This window comes from Esox lucius, chromosome 10 (assembly GCF_011004845.1).
Source record: "Esox lucius isolate fEsoLuc1 chromosome 10, fEsoLuc1.pri, whole genome shotgun sequence".
Classification (NCBI taxonomy): domain Eukaryota; kingdom Metazoa; phylum Chordata; class Actinopteri; order Esociformes; family Esocidae; genus Esox; species Esox lucius.
The window spans coordinates 23,955,974-23,973,663 of record NC_047578.1 but is presented as its reverse complement, the minus strand read 5'-3'; the positions used below and the strand labels follow the sequence as shown (position 1 = coordinate 23,973,663).

General features: G+C 43.9%; 1 protein-coding gene across 2 annotated transcripts in view; it reads right to left on the bottom strand.

The window, feature by feature from the left end:
- Positions 1–15,709, bottom strand: part of ext1b (exostosin glycosyltransferase 1b) — an 85,292-nt gene extending 69,583 nt beyond the window's left edge. Inside the window, exon 1 of one of the 2 annotated variants that reach the window (XM_020050306.3) lies at positions 13,884–15,709. In XM_020050306.3, coding sequence (XP_019905865.1) covers positions 13,884–14,827 — 944 coding nt within the window. In that variant the 5' untranslated portion in view covers positions 14,828–15,709. The remainder of the gene's footprint in view (positions 1–13,883) is intronic. The other variant, XM_013135668.4, reaches the window with a different exon arrangement.
- Positions 15,710–17,690: the final 1,981 nt, after the last annotated feature.

Genomic DNA, 17,690 nt, shown 5'->3' with positions numbered 1-17,690 from the left:
GAACCCTAACAGAGAGATTTTCTAGCACAGTGACGGACAGGCGGGAAGAGCTTGGAATGGTAGGAACGGACTAAGAAAGGTTTATAAGAGAAAAATAAATAATCAGGAGTCATTCTTTCCTTGGCTAGCCAAAAGCTTCAACACAGTGGAACATAGAAGGGATAGAAAAGGCTGTTAAGAAACAACCAGTCTTTGAAATCTTTGGAGAAAAGATTCAGTACGAGTAGAGGACATAGTGTGGCAGGTTTTTGAGCAGGGCCAGGCTGTTTCATGTATACTACATAGCTTCCAGTCAACCCTTGCTACTTGGCTCCATTTCCTTCAGTGTAAGGACATGCTTTAAAATGTTTAGCTCAAGTTTCCTTTTCCTGAAACAATGACTAATTTTCCTGGCACAAGCAGGTGTCTGTCCATTGTGATCTTTGAAGGATGTGCAGAGTCAGTCAGGGAACTGTAAACCGGCAGCAGAGATCAGGCAGTTTTTTGTTGACACTTGAAAAACCCATGAGGGAATACGTTGCCCCATGGCACGGGTCAACGCTCGCCATGGAACCGAGGGCAGCTGTCTGCTCATTCTGTCGTGGCAACATTTCAATGCGGTTAAGTCTGTGTGGTCTGCTAACACACGTGTCCTCTGTTTATGCTCTGGTCAAGTCCTCATGTGGTCGGTGTCTGAGTTTACAGGGCGAACACATGCAGTCCCCTGGGTTTGCGGTGTGTTCCGACTTGGGTCCCGAACACGCGTGGTCTTGTTTATGTTTGAGTCAGGTTCTCATGTTTTTTCAGAGTGGGGCTCAGGCATGTGTATGCTGATATTTTTTGCATGTGTCTGTGTAGAGGTGAAGAAGTTCAGTCGGTGGTGTGGTATATTTGGCCATCTATTGTTGCGAGTTTAGCAGCCAGTCAGTCTGAAAACAGTGTCGGCATGAGCTCAGCAGACGGTGACGGCTACAATAACCCCGGCAGTGGAGGCACCCATGTGCTAAATTACTGCCACAAATGCTCTCCGTCATGCGTTCGGCAGTCTCGTCCAGGCCATTCAGCCCACTCCAGCAACTCTGGTCGGATTTTTCCAACACATAATTTGCTTGGCGACTGTACCAGACTAACTCTTGGCTGAAAAGAGGTTGACGTTGCGAGGTAGAAGGAAAAAGAAAAGAAAAACCAGAAAGGGCCATCATTCGGGAACAGAACAGGTGCTGGGCTGACAACGTCATTAGAGGAGGGGGGTGGTGAACCTGACCGCTCCTCTTGTCTTTCCCATAATGAATTTCTGCAGGTCGCTGTGTGGACACTGACTGTTTCACACCAAGGCCACATTATTAAATTCCCCTCCTGGATATGGGAAACTGACAGGGAGACTGGGTACGGCTGGAGTGTTTCAGCTGGGTCCTGAGAAACACTCGGTAATGAACACAAACAGGTGCACTGGGGCACACAGACTGCCCAAGGCTGGGTTGCAGAGGACCGGGGAAGGCCAGACTGCCCAGTAGGTCTTTCAGAGTACATGGGGACATTGACCTGAATTTCATTTGATTTCCAGCCTAATCCCGGAACACATCCAGAAGGGGTAAGACAAACAGTCAAAAACCTCATTCACATTCACAGCACCACCGCAACAATGATGGAGCCTGGGGCCTCAAGGCTGAATGATACCACATTTCACAATCAAAGACCTGTACGGTGCCAGCGCTATAAGTAATAGCAGGAATTACCATAGAGTAATGAGAGAGTGCCAGCCTGATTAAGACAAAGGGCTTGCTGTGTGCCTGTGTGAATCACCGTGTGAAGAGAGCAAGAATACAACCTGTCAGTAGTGAGACGGAGCACACAATAGCCTCAATCTAATTCCACCTTATTTAAAAAGCGGTACGCTGCTAGACCACCACCATCCAGCAATAGACATGCCTATTAATTTGTGGTGAGGAGTAGTCACTTCATAAAAGTGCCTGTAGCTGCGGCCTCAACAAGGCACTGGAGTGACAGTGGAACGGAGACAACGATAAGGAAAGGTAGGGTCCTGTCAATCATTAACCAGCAGCCAGTGACAGAGGCAACTGCTCCAGGGTGGATCTCACTACATTACTTCGATACCTAGTTTTCCGCAGAGGCTATTTACCACCACTACGCCCTCAGACAACACATAACTAGAGATGTAATGGTTTACAAAATCCATGGAACAGTCTATTGAAGCTTCAGTATAACTGTTTGATTTTAAAAAGGTGTGAAAATTAGATGCTTACAAGTTACTGTAGTTAATTATTGTTGAATTGGTAAAAGATGCCAAGCAAACATTCCCAGAAAAGTTACTGAGAAACGTAATGACTAATGAGACCACAATTAAGAATACCATCAGTGTTTTCAAACACAGATTACTCAAACATTTGGTCAAAAACAATAATTATTGTACAAATGTAGGTACAGTCTGGATAACTCAAGCTTGTCACACCCTTGAGTTACAGATTTACCTGAGCTTTTTGGCAGATGGCCTCACACTCTCAATTCTCTAGTACCATATGGAAGTGACAGTTGACTTAAAGATGGCATGTTGTCCAGGACATGAGGCAACAAAGCAGCCCCAAGCAATAATGCCACTGCCTAACATGCTTTACAGTTGGTATGATGTTCTTATGTTGAGGCCAAACAATTCCACCCCTGACCTATCTGTCCTGAGCAGATTGTTACAGTAGTTTTGGTCATTACCAAGGTGTTATCTGATAAACATCAGTTGCATTTTAAGATTATTTTTGAGAGCAGAGCCTTTTCCCCTTCCTGACCTGACCTACCCATGTAGGTCAAGTATGTGCAATCTCTAAGACAGGTGACACATGCACATTTATTGCGACCAGAGCGACCCATTTCTAATTATAAAAATGAATTAAAAGATAAGTCAACAAAATATTTGACATTTAAACAAAAAACTAACTCTTTCATCCTGGGAGAACACGGCGACTGGCTGGTCCATCTTAGTTACTAGGTATGCGGTTGCTATACGTCGTGCAATCACCCAATGGGCAACTGCATTTAACCCTTTGGGGACTGTGGGGTTTCCCCCCCCCCCCTTTGAATTCTGACCGCAACACAACAGTCTCGATTCGATTTTCCACCATAAATGTTTTCTGCAAACACTTTTCTTACACGAATATGCATTATAACACAATAAATGTGAACAGAACAATGAAATAATTCACCTTTTGTGCAAACTGTCCAATTTGCGTTTGACACCCATTCTTCTATTTATCATTGATTACCAGGTGATACCAGGCCACAAACACCCATGTGGAACAGTTCTCCCATTCCAAATACGCAAAGCAGACAATATCTATAATGATCACATTTGTAGTACATTATTTCATGGTATATAGGTAACCTGATGTTACTTACCAGACTCTGTTCTTCCGCTCCGGAGTTAGTACGTTGGGTTCCCATTCGTCCTTTGTGTTCCCATAACTCAGCTATCCACGGTTTGAAAATCGTAAAGGACTATTGCAACATTCAGTAAAAGTGTTTTTGCGTTCAGCCATTTTATTATAATAATAAATAATAATAATAATAATAATAATATTAATACTTATAAAACTGTTGAAAACATATCCTTTCTTTGTCTGTTCCGACCCGTTATCGTTGCGCAAAGACAAAATGCTAAATTGTTAGCATCCAAGATATGACTCCAAACTTTGACTTTCCATACATAATTTCGGTCTAGTAAACAATCCCATTATGTCCCACCCCGCAACCTACTGATTTGCTCGAAAACGTAACAGAAACCTTCCCCTGATTGGGTAAAATAAACTATTTTGCCTAGCAACAGCCTTCCATTGGTAGATTTTGCATTGATGCTGTCACCCATCAGCCCATCCATTGGTCAGGTGCATAAGGGTAAAGCTTGCATTAGGATCGATGACCACAACCAGAAAAGACATGAGCGATTCGACCCAGACATTTTTTTTCTGCTCGACGTCAGGAAAACGGTGATATTAACCAATTCTCACTGTCATTAACTGTTTTAAAGATATTTCATATTTTGTGGATTTGGGACATCCATGTCCCAATAGTCCGTGAAATTCCTGATCAGCATGATCAAGGGTCCTGAAAATGGATTGTCAGCCACCTGCTTGGCTGTCATGCAGACCCGGTGCGGTTTGCTATTGCCATGGCTGGTCAGGGACTGTTTGTGAAAGTTGTCAGTGCCTTTGTAAAAAGACCCACATTTGGCCACTCTAGCCGGAAACTTAAGACAGACGACACAGCGCATTTGAGTTTCAATGAAGTCAAAACAGGTAAAAAAATGTTTGGACAGAGATAAAAATGTTAGCTTGTATTTATCCTTCGCTGCCATCTTCAATTGAGTGATTAGCACAACTTTTTAAATGTTTTATTGAAAAACAATACCAAACTGGCCAACAGCATGCAAAAGGGGGTGCAAGGTAGTTATTTATATAAATATTTTTGCAGTGGCCCGATCAGGACAGTGACTTGCTAGTTGTATTAGTCCCGAGGGCCATCGTTATTGTCAATCCCAGAAATTGCTTGGAAATAGCTTTATAATCCCTCCCAGACTTATGGGCATCAATAATCATTCTTCTGAGGGACTTGGATGGGTATTCTGATCTTGGTATTAAGTTATTACAAAGTTTCTAATGTTTATGTAAGGCAGAATCTTCCCAACTTACTATTTTCAGCAGCTATTAACAGCAGCTATTAAAATGAAGGTAATTTTCCTTATGAAGGTAATTTCCTTAGAAAATTGCATTTCTATTTTAATTGCATAAATTGCTTCAAAGTAGATTTTTTGGGTGTGATTTGTTAAACTGGATAACCTTTACCAATGGATGTGGTTGGGAATTAGCTCAAATATTCATATGTCCAAATTCGCAATAAAAAATAATTGTAAAAATATCTCACTTTTTTCACATGATTGTAGGTTCATTGCAATTTCTTTCCAGTTTACTTTGTTTTGAAGAAATTTGAAAATGTTGAATGAATGCCTCCTATAATCGGGCTGTCTGTACCTGTAACGGCACTTCCCATTTCGGAGGAATGTAAAAAGATGAAGTAGGCTGCAATTCAGCTCTATCAACCCCATCCCTCGTCATCATATAGAAGTTGCTACACCAGCTGTGCCAAATTAATGTATAGTTTGAAATGTGATTAAGTAGAATTATATGCACACAGGCTCTAATTGTTTTAACAATATAGCCTACCATTTTTTTGTTTCCCTCGAATTTATTCAGGAGGCAAGCAAACAGCATTTTAATTGCATTATTAAAAACATTGGTAAGAATGTGTCATGTTACACTCCCAGACATAACCTAGACACACTGACTGTTACATTCTAAAGCCTTTAAAACGTCTCTTAATCTAACTCTAAAATATAAATGCAAGAGCACCACATTCAGCTATGACAGTCCTACAGTACCTTCACAACTACTGCATCTACAAATGAAGACAATCCAAGAATAGAGAAGCTGGACATTGCATCATTCAACAGGGACATCTGGCTATCCACTAAGAGACAGAAAGTGCTTCCTTAATCCAAAGGGGACAGGAGAGCTGGGCAGCACTGAAGTGATTACTTAACAAGAGGCAGTGATGATCCTAATCCTCCTCTTACACTGGGATTAGGAGGCAAGGTGTAGCACTGCTGGTGCAGAAAGTACAAGGGACCTTTACCACTGGCATTAGAGAAGAACAAGTGGCCTGCACAAACTTCCTCAAGAGACATTTACAAGCCCCTTATACAACAAGAACGTGGGTACAACAGCTCCTTAAAATAGCAAGGCAACCTTTCAAATTAAATCTAGATCTCAAAACCAGTTCCACTGTTGACTGTCATTCATCTTTTCATTAATTAAAGAGTGACCTGGGACACCAGTTGGGTTCAATTAACTATCAGGAAAACTAGCAGACCCCCAGGCTCTGCGGGAGGTTTTCATTTGATGTTCAGGGTGAAGAAAATTCAGGATTTCCAGTATTTAAAAAAATGCAAACACAACAAAAAAATTTTTTAACTAAAACAGTCTACCCCAGACCCAGGTGTTAGGCATTGTGAAAAACAGAAAGATGCATATTTTTTCCTGAAATTTACTGAAAGGTTATTGGCATCCCAGTAGTTTAGAGTTGATTGAGCCTCAGTCAATGTTAATGCAATTGAAGTGTATAGTATTCACAACTTTTTAAAATGTTGTACTCAGCAAGTTTACACTGCCCCAATAAAGGGCTTTTAAGGTCACTTTTGTTATCCAGAATGGAATTCTAATGAAATTTCTTAAGTCTCATAATACATAAGGCCCCACAGCTGTCAAAACGCTGAATGAAAATAAAAAACCTGAGGCTACCTGCCCGCAAAGGAATGAGCAGTAGAACCGTATGTGGACACGCAACAAAAATCCTGCTGATAAATTATTCATTTGTGTAGCTTCCGGGGTTCCACATGAGTGGTCGCATAGCAGCTTCAGCCCTCGTCCAAACAAGAAGCACCGGGGAAGCAAATCACCAGAGGAATAAAGGACATCCACAGGGAGAAGAGTATGGAACGCACTACTGATTCCACACAACTTCGACCAGAGGATGGACGGGCGGACACACACCTCCAGTTACTACAGGGCATCTCTTATGCATACTTGGCTGCTAACACAGCTCACCATCTTTTAACTGCAGAACAAACACCACAGACAGACTCTGTTGGGAACCAAATACAAACAAATAAAACACTAACAGAGCATACTTTCGAACTACAACCCAAACCCATTGGTACAGTCTCAGACGACCGTACAAACATGGCACACACATTCCAGACGACGACTCATATGGGGTTAACCTAAGATCAGTAGTCAGACTATGTTCATGTCTCAGTGCATGTTTGTAGACATTATGTAGAGCTGTGTGCAAATACAGGGCCTGGTCAGTAGTCACCTCAACAAACCTGCCTACTGGCGAACAGAGGCTCCCTACCCTGGACACGAGGCTACTCCAAGGAAACAGGAGAATGGTGAACTCACACCTCAACAGAACATTTATATAAAATGTACCATGATGAAATATATTTTTAGAAATACACCACACTAGGTCAAATGCTAAGCCAACAGAGGTTAGGCATATAATCGAAAACACCTGCAGAATTAGCTCCGTAAAAGCCATTGAGATACACAAAACCCACTCCTTCAAAGCATTCAAAACACAAATATATCTGTGACCATTGAGGAATGCAAGAGAAAACTTTAGGATTTCATTCAAATGGCGTTGAAAAACAGACAGTGACTTGGAGAATGAATTGTGTGAAAAACAAGAGGTTAGTCACAGTTTTGATACAAGTCTAATGGCATAAAGCCGTACTGTCGCATTAAAAGGCTTCCCTAATCCCTGGCCCTGACAACCCCCGATAAAGTATGCTTTTTCAAAACCTTGATCCAAATTAAAATACAAGCTTGTCACACCCTTGAGTCATTGATTTCTCTGATGGCCATACAACTTAGCTTACCTAATTGACCTCCCCACGCTGCTCTGACCCGAAGAAAGAGTAGAGCAAGACAAACAAAAACACAGACGCTTTGAAAACAAGTGCTGTCGTTGTCTGAACTTTCTGGGGAAGTAAACATTTAAACCTAAAAAAACTTAAACTAAAGTAACTAACAAGCACAAGCCTCTGGTTTCCCAGCATCGTGCGCCTCTCAGAGCTTTCGAGCCTCTTTGATGTAGAGGATGTGGTTGGCTACGCACCACCACCAGGATGCAGGATGAAAATACTGTACAGCAAGTACAAAAAAAAAAAAGTATCATGGCCGCCTGCCTCACAACAGATGACAAACCACCAAATCCCTTGTCACAGAGCAGAACACACAGCTTGTGGGAAACAGTGCCCTTTCAGTCGGCGGGCCACCTCTGACTCACATATAAGAAATGCAACCTCAGTTGACTTGACGGATCTCAATGGAGGAAATCTCTTCATTCCAAATAAGTTCCCATGTTGGCATATAGCTTACAACAGCATTGGCAATAACTGGTAAAAGGCCAGGCCAGAGTCATGAAGCTTTGCATGCAAAGGTTTCACAGTGTTTTCGTCACGCTGATCGCCCGTTCCATATGTATAGCAGATTAAGCTTGCGGAGCTTTAAAATCATTTAAAAGGCCTGTTTTGAATCCCTTCTCATTTAATTTCCAGGGGGTGGGAGAGCAAGAGATGTAGAGTGGGAGTTTGTTCGTTGAGTCCAACAGTACCACCAGCTGCACTTTGTCCTACATTCTCCGCAAACAACCATGCCCCCCTTCCCTTATCTGAAAAAGAAGCCCGGAAGGAATGAATAAATGAATAAACAGTGGAGAAGACCAGAAAAAAAACTGCTAAGTTAAAAACTGCTGTGATAACAGCAATAATTCAATATTTCGCCCCATCGTGCTTGGCATAAAAACTCTCCAGTCAAATCAGATGCCCCTCTGTGTGTTGACTTGGCCAGTGAGCCGTGAAGTGTCATGGAATCCGGGCAAATGAGGGGTCGCTAAAGTGTCTGAGCAGCCATTGTTGCCAGCGTCCAGGGTGGGGACTGAAGGCGGTGGGACTCGCAGTCTGGACAAGGGTTTGGGGGCAGGGGGGCATATGGAAGGCTGCGGTGTCAACAAGGAGCCAGCGGCTTGCTGAAGAACCCAGAGCAAACTCTCACACAGAAGGGCCCCTTTTAGCACCTAGGGCAGTAGAGCCTTTACGCCCACAAAGGGGAACCCATAAAGCCAACGAGGGGGCACAAGCCACCAGATTCTCCACCACCACTTCAACAAAGTTCTTTGTCTTGGGGCCAGGCTCCTCTCTCCCCAGCACAACGACATTCTTTAACAACATAATGCTTTTTTAAGCAACTCCCCCTGCCCTATTTGCCCTTTTGCAAATTACTATTTGAAAGTCAATACAGATGAGAGAAGTGTTTGTTTTCCCCTCCCATGGTGGTAAGGTGTACTGAGGAAAAAAATAGACAAGCTGCCGTTCCATTGAAGTACCGGCCTAAGGTATTGTTAAACTGCTCTTGGGACAATAAAATCTGCCCTTACAACCATAAAACCGCCCCCTGGTGCTCTGGCACCCTGAGGAAAGACAGCCAGACAATAATAGGAAGCTTGTTTGCTCTAGGCCCCAGTTCCCCCCAGTTCATGGCCCCAGTGTCCAGGCCAGAAGTAGGGCATGGTTTCTGCCCACTGCTCATAGTTGATGAGATGTATTTGTCAGGTGCTTCAAAAGCGGGGGCAGGGGGGTCCCGAAGTCATTAAGGAAGGGAGACAAATCCCCTCCCTCACTGCACACACCCAGACATAATAGGGGCAGGAACAGGTTAAAAAGGAAGCAACAACCAGAACCTATTCACACAGAGCATAAATCCAGCAATAAGGGGCTGGTTAGGGCAGTCTAACAGTAGAAGCTTCCCAGGAGACAATAAATTGATATTATATTACGGGAAGTGCCTTGTGGAATAACCTTTACAACAGGAAACCACAGGCTACCCTGAAAGAGTAGTTGTGAAGGCTTAAAGTGGTCTAAATCTAATTCCTAGCCATTATAGTTAACAAATACACAGAAATACAAGCAAGAGTCAGCCTTTCAGAGTGTACCCTGGGTACGGTATATAATTTGCATTATACCAAATAAAATTAGCATCAAGAGGTGGTGAAAGAGTTGAAAAATATATGACCCCAGAAGAATGGAGAGATTTATATAGTAAAATGGACTGCGAGGAAGGGAATAAGGAGGCGCCTACTCTGCGCCAGCATGTCCAGGCCATGTTGAAGAGAAAGCAGAGATGTACAATCCACTGAACAAGACAGGTGTCAGAACACAAAAAAAATACACTGCATTCAATAATGTAGACACCAAGTTTTCCTACCGCCTCAGATATAAATGTAACAGGCAACCAATCACACATCTGTCTCATTCTTTTCTACATCGAACCAGCTACCTGTCTCACTCAATTTACTGGAAACCAACTTGCTGTCTTCTATTGCTTTCTTAGTACCTTAACGGCTAAACTGAGCTTTTAGCTTGTTAACTTACCCGTTTAACTCATCACTTCAAAATAGAGACAGGGAAGGGAAGGAGAGGAATGTGCTTTTACCACTGAAAACGTATCACTTATTAATTAATGACTCAAGCTTTCCTCGACAGTCTGTGGCTGAAGACATCCTATGCTGCTCCGTTTTATGTCGTCCTTTCAATTACTGCTGCGTACTTGTCTGCATTTGAAAAAATATATATTGAAATGGTGAGCTCCTTACGGAGGAAATTATCCACGGGGGGTGGCCCCAGCACAATTCTAATGCCCGGATCGATTTTTATTGTCAGAAACACATCCGATTAATCAATCCCTCTCCAGCACCAGCCAAGTGGAGGTGGTCAGGCTCAGTCTGAGCCAATAAAACCTGGTCTCATCCAGCCCCATCCCCTTTGTGGCCACAGGAGGCGAGGGGCCACATTGTCATGGTAATCCCAGGGGTGCATGTGGGTCCCTTAGCAGGGAATTGCCTTCGCAAGGTACAACAAGGCCATGTCACGCAGGCACGCATGCCCACACCCAAAAAGGTAGGAACAACCACATAGAACACGTGCAGCCATGACAACCGGGATTAGCCTCCAACCAGGGATCAATGAGCCCTTCTCAATCAAAAAAGAGGCACCAAAGCAAAACCTTGTCCGCTCGTCTCAGCTGGCTCACTCTGAAGTATCTGACATGACAAGACAAAGCACTCAGTGTGAGGTGTGAATAACTACAACAGTCATTACACACATTAAAAAAGGTGCATAAACACAGCAAAGGGGGGGGGGGGGGGTTGGACAGATAGATTGACAGATAAGAAAAACAACCGGCCGGAAAATAATCAAACAGCGCTAATTAAGGCAAACTTGAATTCCCTGCTAATTGCCAGCAGATCATTAGCATATTTCGGTGTGATTAGGGCCTAGTGCTATATTTACGTGAGGGGAGGAAAGGGAAAAATTCTGAATTTGTTCTTCCGACAAGAAAAACAAACGCCTGTGGCATGGGTCATGTGGCGCCGCCCAGAGTATCAGGCCCCGGGGCCCGCAGCGCCTTACCTACGTTAACAACCAGGGACACATTCCTCCTCATTTTATTCGGCATTCATAATGCAACGCCATTTAAATGTGATAGCACAGGGACACCCTCTCCGCATGGCCGGTTTTGCAAGTCAATCGGTGGCACCGTGTCAACAAAACGCCAAGCTCCGTAAAAGGAAATGGAAACATGGCAGCGGGCCATCTTTCACCGCGAATCACATCAGTGTTTCCATATCGTTTCGATATGAGGGAAAGTGCGGCCAGGGCTTGCGACGCCCAAACCCCCCGCCAACCCAACTCGCTATCAAGTGGATTTACTTGAGTGGGAAAATTCCTGCTGATGACACAGTTGTGAAAATGAAAATGCACCCCCCCTCCTATCCATCTCTCAGCCAGATATTGCAGCCTTGGGCATCATATGGGGGGCCTGACATAAATAACACTGGCTAACTCGTTGCACTCCAACAGTCTCACACACACACACGACATACAATGTAGAGTGGAGTCCATGGAGTGACCTTGAGTGGCAGTCTGCTAGTGAAGTGGCTAAAGTAAAGTCAACACTTTCTGACAGACCTGGTTAAGTATTAAATGGGCAGATCATGATCCAGCTGTCGGTTGTGAAAGTCATGAGGAAGAAATGAGCAAAAATGTTTGAGGACGTCGACAAAAACTCACATTAGAGGGGAGATGAGGTGGCAAGTTGGGACAGACTTAATAGCTTATGATCGAGTGCTCTGACATAGGCACAAGCTGTGTAGACAGCAGATTGGATTGTGATGAACCACAAAGTATTTTGAAGGCCTTTTATATTCAGCCACTCATTGGGTAAAGTATTGATAAGGGGTCTGTTATGGAGCCTTGTCGCAGATAGATTTGGGACCAGTAATTCTGAAGAGAAGTGACTGCAAATCGCAGCAAATCCAGTGTGTGTGTGTGTCTGTCTCTCCTTTTCTGACACCATGTGCATCTGTGTACGTGTAAACCTCTGTGTCTTGGGCTACCAGGCACTTGGCCTGTGCGTGAACGGGTGTATAACAGTCTTCCAATATCCACTGTTCCTGCCACATTCCTCTTAGACACTGAAAGGTCATAGGCCAAGAGGGGAAGAAAAGGGCAAGAGAAGACAGCATGTTGACACAGATTCATAGTTCTGGTCTGTAGAAAGAGGCGAGTCAGGATATATAACATTTAAAGGACATTTGAGCATGCTGAGGCTAACAACAGCACCCATAGGAAGAATAGTTTCTGCTTTGGCAAAAGCTAATGATAATTCAAATAAACAGTAGTGTTTACATTTTCATATGTGACCCCATAGGGAAATTAATCCCGATTTAAACGTGTGACCCCACAGGGGAATTGATCCCGATTTTAACATGTGACTTCATAGGGAAATCCTGTCACCATCCAAAAGCCGATGTGCAGCAAAATGTGTGTGTATGCCTCAGTGTTTTCACCTTGTCACAGTTCTATCATTACCTGCCAACAGCTGTTCCAGAGTGCGTGCGTGCGCACGAGCATTCCTGCAGTCTCACGGTCGCGGTGCTGACCGTGAGAGATTATTTGGCTGTGAAGGCTGAGTAGTGCACCACACACCCGGTCGAGCAAAGACGCATGAGTGTTAACCTGAGCGGAGGAAAGGTGAGCGGTCTAGGCAGGGACGCCCGGGGTGCGTTCAACCAGCCCGTTCCGCAGCAAAACGTTTCATGAAATAAAAACAGAACAGGAAAAGCCAACCGGCTTTCGAAAAGAAACACTTCTTTTAGTTGCAAAAGGTTCCGTTTTGCGACAGAATCGGTGAATGCGCCGGTGGAATTTAGATAATGACACATTTCTCCGGGTGAGAGAAGCCGAAGGCATCTCTCTGGGAACGGAATAGATTTTGAGAGATATACTGGGTCGAGAGATGATGGACAAGCATTTACTTTGTAGGATGCTTTTTACAGCATTTTTTTCCCCAATTTGCGCTGTGTCATAGGGCAGTATTCCGGAAAAGTTCAGCAAACTAGGACTCTCATTCTGTCCCAAATGGCACCAAGTTCCTTATTACGTGAATCACTTCTGGTTAAGGTCCATAGGGAACTTCATTAGCAATCGGGCATTATTTGGGATTCAATAATACTCAGGGTCCCTCACCCTCCTAGTTTCACAAGTGTCTGGAAATATTTAGTCCTAAATAGAGTACAGCGGGAGCCACTCACTCTCCTGAACTTATAATACACACATATCATTGAGAGTCAAGTATGAGGGGGTTGAGTCATCGCGTCCGGGTTTTACAGAGGTTTTATAGAGGCATATTCAGTCAGAAGTAGGCAACGTGGTCTTAAATAAAATGTGTAACACTCTGAAAGGTCACTGTGGCAGTGTTCTTGAGCTCTTTGTAAAATTCCATGACAGTTTCGTTCCATGGTTACAACGTTATGGACAGTCCTTTTGGGGACTATTGACAGGAAATTATTTACTGTGAACACACGCCATTGTCCCAGAATCAGCCCTTGACAATATGGAATCAAAAATCTACCATCGAGCTTATTAGGATATCAAGGCGCTAATTATTCTGGGTATAGGCCCTATTTAATAAACGGCATCACACTAAACTATTCGGACTAAACAAGAATTGGCTGATAAAATGTATGCCAAAAACAGGCGGGGGTCATTGTAATTGACTTACCTGCAGGTAAGTGACTGGCTGGTAGAGTATTCTACATTTAATGTAAACTTACTGGGAGCAAATGTGATCACTTTCAGTATACCCAGTGGTGATATGACCCCAAATGAACACATTAACCGCTTTCACACCCCCTTTAATCTGTCAAAACGTTTCACTTACTTGTCGTATTCTGCGTTGTCCTTATCGCAGCGAGCGTCCTTATGTTTCTGCCAATCCTTGCCGTGTTTGCATGTGGTGAGGAGCACCACATCCTCCTGGTTATGGACATGATATAAGGCATTCCTCGTATCTGACCCTATACCTGTAAGATATCGTTTCCCCTTGAACACAAGCATGTATTTCCTGAAAGGTGGAATGGAGTTGTATTTTAAAAAGCCCCTCTCCCCTCCGGTCCTAGGGTGTTCCTTGGAGAACAGCGGGATGGACACGTCAAAGTTGGGCCTGAAGTTCTCAGTACTGATGCTGGCCTTGGCCAACATGGCCTGGCCAATGTCGAAACCTAAGTCTTCCGTGTAGTCTGGCCATGTCCCAGAGTACAAGTTAAATATCAAGTGGTTTCTGCCGTTGTTCCAGAGAGGAAGATTCTGGACCTTGGTTTTGAGATTGTGCACATATTGCGGAGAGAGCTGGTCCCGATCCAGGGTATCCAAACTCAGGACGAACAGGCAAGCTTGTCCCGGGTCAGAGGTATAGAACCTTGACCCCTCAATAGTTGATAAAATATTCTGGTAACTTTCAGAGATTTTCTCCCCCTTCTGCTGGGGATACACATACACTTTGAAATCGTTTTTTTTACATCTAGAGAAATCAAAGCACGAATCCATGCGACATCGTTTGCCTTTGTAAACACTTGTATTAACGTCCCTCTTCTGCCTCGGCGATATGTGAATGTTGTATTCCTCAGTGTCCGGTTGATCCCAGGGCAGGAATTGGTGTAAAGGATCAGAGAAATGTGGCCACGGCTGGTCGGAACGATACCCATGCCGGCTACGGTCATGCCGGTTCCTGCCCGACGCTGGAAGTTGTGCGCCTCCAAAGTAGAACAGTAGAACTAGACATGCACCGGCAGAGAGCAGGATGAAATATCGTTTTTTGGCCTGCATGTGTCCTAAGAATAGGGGAAAGTTGTTTACAAATAAATCTGAAGTGGCCCAAAGTTAGGCTCTCACCACCTCCAACTACACCACTCCGCCATCTTCCAGCCAGCAAGGATTTTAAACTCGCGTCTTCCCCCTTCTTCGTATTCCGTTCCCCAATCCAACGATTGACCCAGCGCATGTGGGCGATTTTAAATGTGTTGTCTCTCGCTCTCTCTTCTAACCTGTTTTACCATTTTACAATCTAATGTCTGTGGGCAACCAAATCTCCGTCGACCAAGTAAAAACAATCAGATACTCTCTGTCCCTCATCCAGGGAGTCTGTATTGAAATGTAAAACTGCACCCGGTCAGAGGTGTCAAAAAGCTTTTTCCAAACTCTTTCCCTGTAAAGTAGCGGCAGGGGTTCATTAGTTTCCCTGCCTCCACCAACACAGAAAAGGTATCCCACGGTACGTAAAGTCGTTAACACGCTGGCTGGGGTTTAAAGCCGTCGGTGTGGCGGCGTATAGATCCAGATGTCTCGGAGTAGAATTCGCCAGGTTCCTTGCGCTTTCTCAGCGATATTTCACTCCAATGTTCCATGAACGGACGCGTCGTGGAACCAGAACACTTCATCCGTGCAACTGTAGCCTCACGAATCCCTGCATGTCTGTTATGTTTTAATCTCCCGACAGACCCTCAAACGCGCAAAAATAAAATAATCTCACAGGAACATAGGGCCTAATACAACTGAAGAAACTGACGCAACGTCCTCAAATACTACTTACGGGTAGAATGTGACTCCGCTAATACATCGAAATTGTTACAAAGAAGGGATTCCTTGAACCCAGTGTCCAATTACCAAATGCTCAGTTGTTCCGATTGTTACTCAGTAACATTCCAATCCCGACACGATGGCAGCTGACGTGACATCCCATCAGTGTGAATTCGCTTTCCTCATTGGTCTATACTTGAGACCGGAAAAGGCGGTGCTTCACATGCACCCATTCACAACCGTAGCCCTTTCAACGGAGGACGTGAAGTCCAAGGAAAATACCGAAAAATATCTAATATCTGTTCGTAAAATATGCATTGTAGTAATTTTTAAGATTACATTTAAATTATTATTTACTTGCAAGCCTTTCTTGAAATGTTTTGATGTTATTTCTCTAGTGCACGTAACAGTGAGGACATTAATCAGTGTTGTTCTGTAGTGTGCAAGCCAATTTCCATAGGTAAGTGACCTATGTTAACGTTCACACAGCGGCGTTAGTGGTTCACGTTGAATACAAGCGCTAATAGGCTTTTCAGGCATGAGTGTGTCACTAGGTTATCAAATTGAAATTCAAGCAAAATATGTTTGGAATAATTATCTCAATTTAATTGTAAAGGTTTAGAGAAAAAATTGTTGTATTTTACACAAACCACAATGAAGTGTACTTTATGACTATTGAGACAGATGAATAGCACCATCTCGTTTTTGAGTTGCCCCAACATGTTTCATAAGCCTGTATAATTCACACAGCTGCCATTTTGTGGCACTACACTCAGGCTTCGTGAAGAGGCCATCCTCGTTTTTTATCGGCCAATTAGTTTAGAGAGTGGGGAGGGTAATTAGAGGTGCCCAACCAGAGGGACCAGCTGGGAGCTGTGCCAGCATCCTGGGGTTAGCAAGCCTCACTCTTGGCCTTTTCACACTATTGTTCAGTGTCTGACCTGAACCTTATTGTACTTGCTCTGATCTTTTATTTTCTGATTTCCCTAACACTTTCAGGCCACCCCCATCACCATAATATGCTGGTCCAGATATTTACTATTCTTATGGTCCTTTTCAGCTTAGTTCCAGCAACTACAGAAGTGTGGATGTGTACCCTTGCCAGCGCAGTACAGCCGAGCTAAGCTCAGCAGTGCTCGGTTAAGTAGTGTGAAAAGGATATTAGTATTGTCAGGCCCCAGCCAAAAGGGCCCCTTTTTATAAGTAATTGCAACCCTTGTTTAGATAGCTGCTTCTCAGACACAGGAGATGACAGTACCGTTCCTGGTAATCGTTCGCTGGCGGAGGTATTCTGTTTCAGTTAATCACCAATTAATTGCTGTTATCATTTATATATAATTAGACCCGCTTTTCCTGCATGGTTTTACATGAGCTGAACGAACCAACTCCAGACAAGGCATTAGGTTGGCTGAGAAAAGCTGGATTACCTTAAGGATTGCTATTGTTCCCCGGTATAGAGATAAGCTGTGTGTGAAGCAGCACTTCCTCCTCCGCTTCAGCAGGCAACCGTGATAAAGGCTGTGGTAAATTCGGGTGGTGGTAAACAAATACCCACGGCTGGGAAGGTTATCCCAGGGTTCAGGGAGTTCTAGGCCGACGAAAGACAAAACAGCCTTTGAGAGTCATCTTACCGCTGCAGATCGGGCACAGATAACTTCCCTTAGGAGGATGTAACAAGCTGGAGCGTTCCTGTAGGCTGGAAAAGCAGCTAGGCCTAGTTAAAGTGTGTGTTTGTGCGTGGTGGGAAATAGGGAGCGTGCGTTTGTGTGCAAGTCTGTTTGTGTATGGCACCACGGAGGAGTAGAAACCACACACCTAACAGAGCTGTGTAACCCAACCACACAGCCCCAACACACCCTTATGGGAAACCAAAACACAACAGGCTCAGGATTTGTTATGCGCTGACAATAAAGGGTCTGCAAACCGAACAGAGGTCACATTGTACAAACTGAGAGCAAGAGAGGCTGTTAGAAACACAGCAGTAAGTTATATTGATGTCACTCCTGTTCATAGTCTCCTAGGGAGTTTTCTACAGTACATTATTATTTACACTGTTCTTGATATTTATTCAAATATTCACTCTGCATCTAAAACAAGTTATTATTATTTCTCG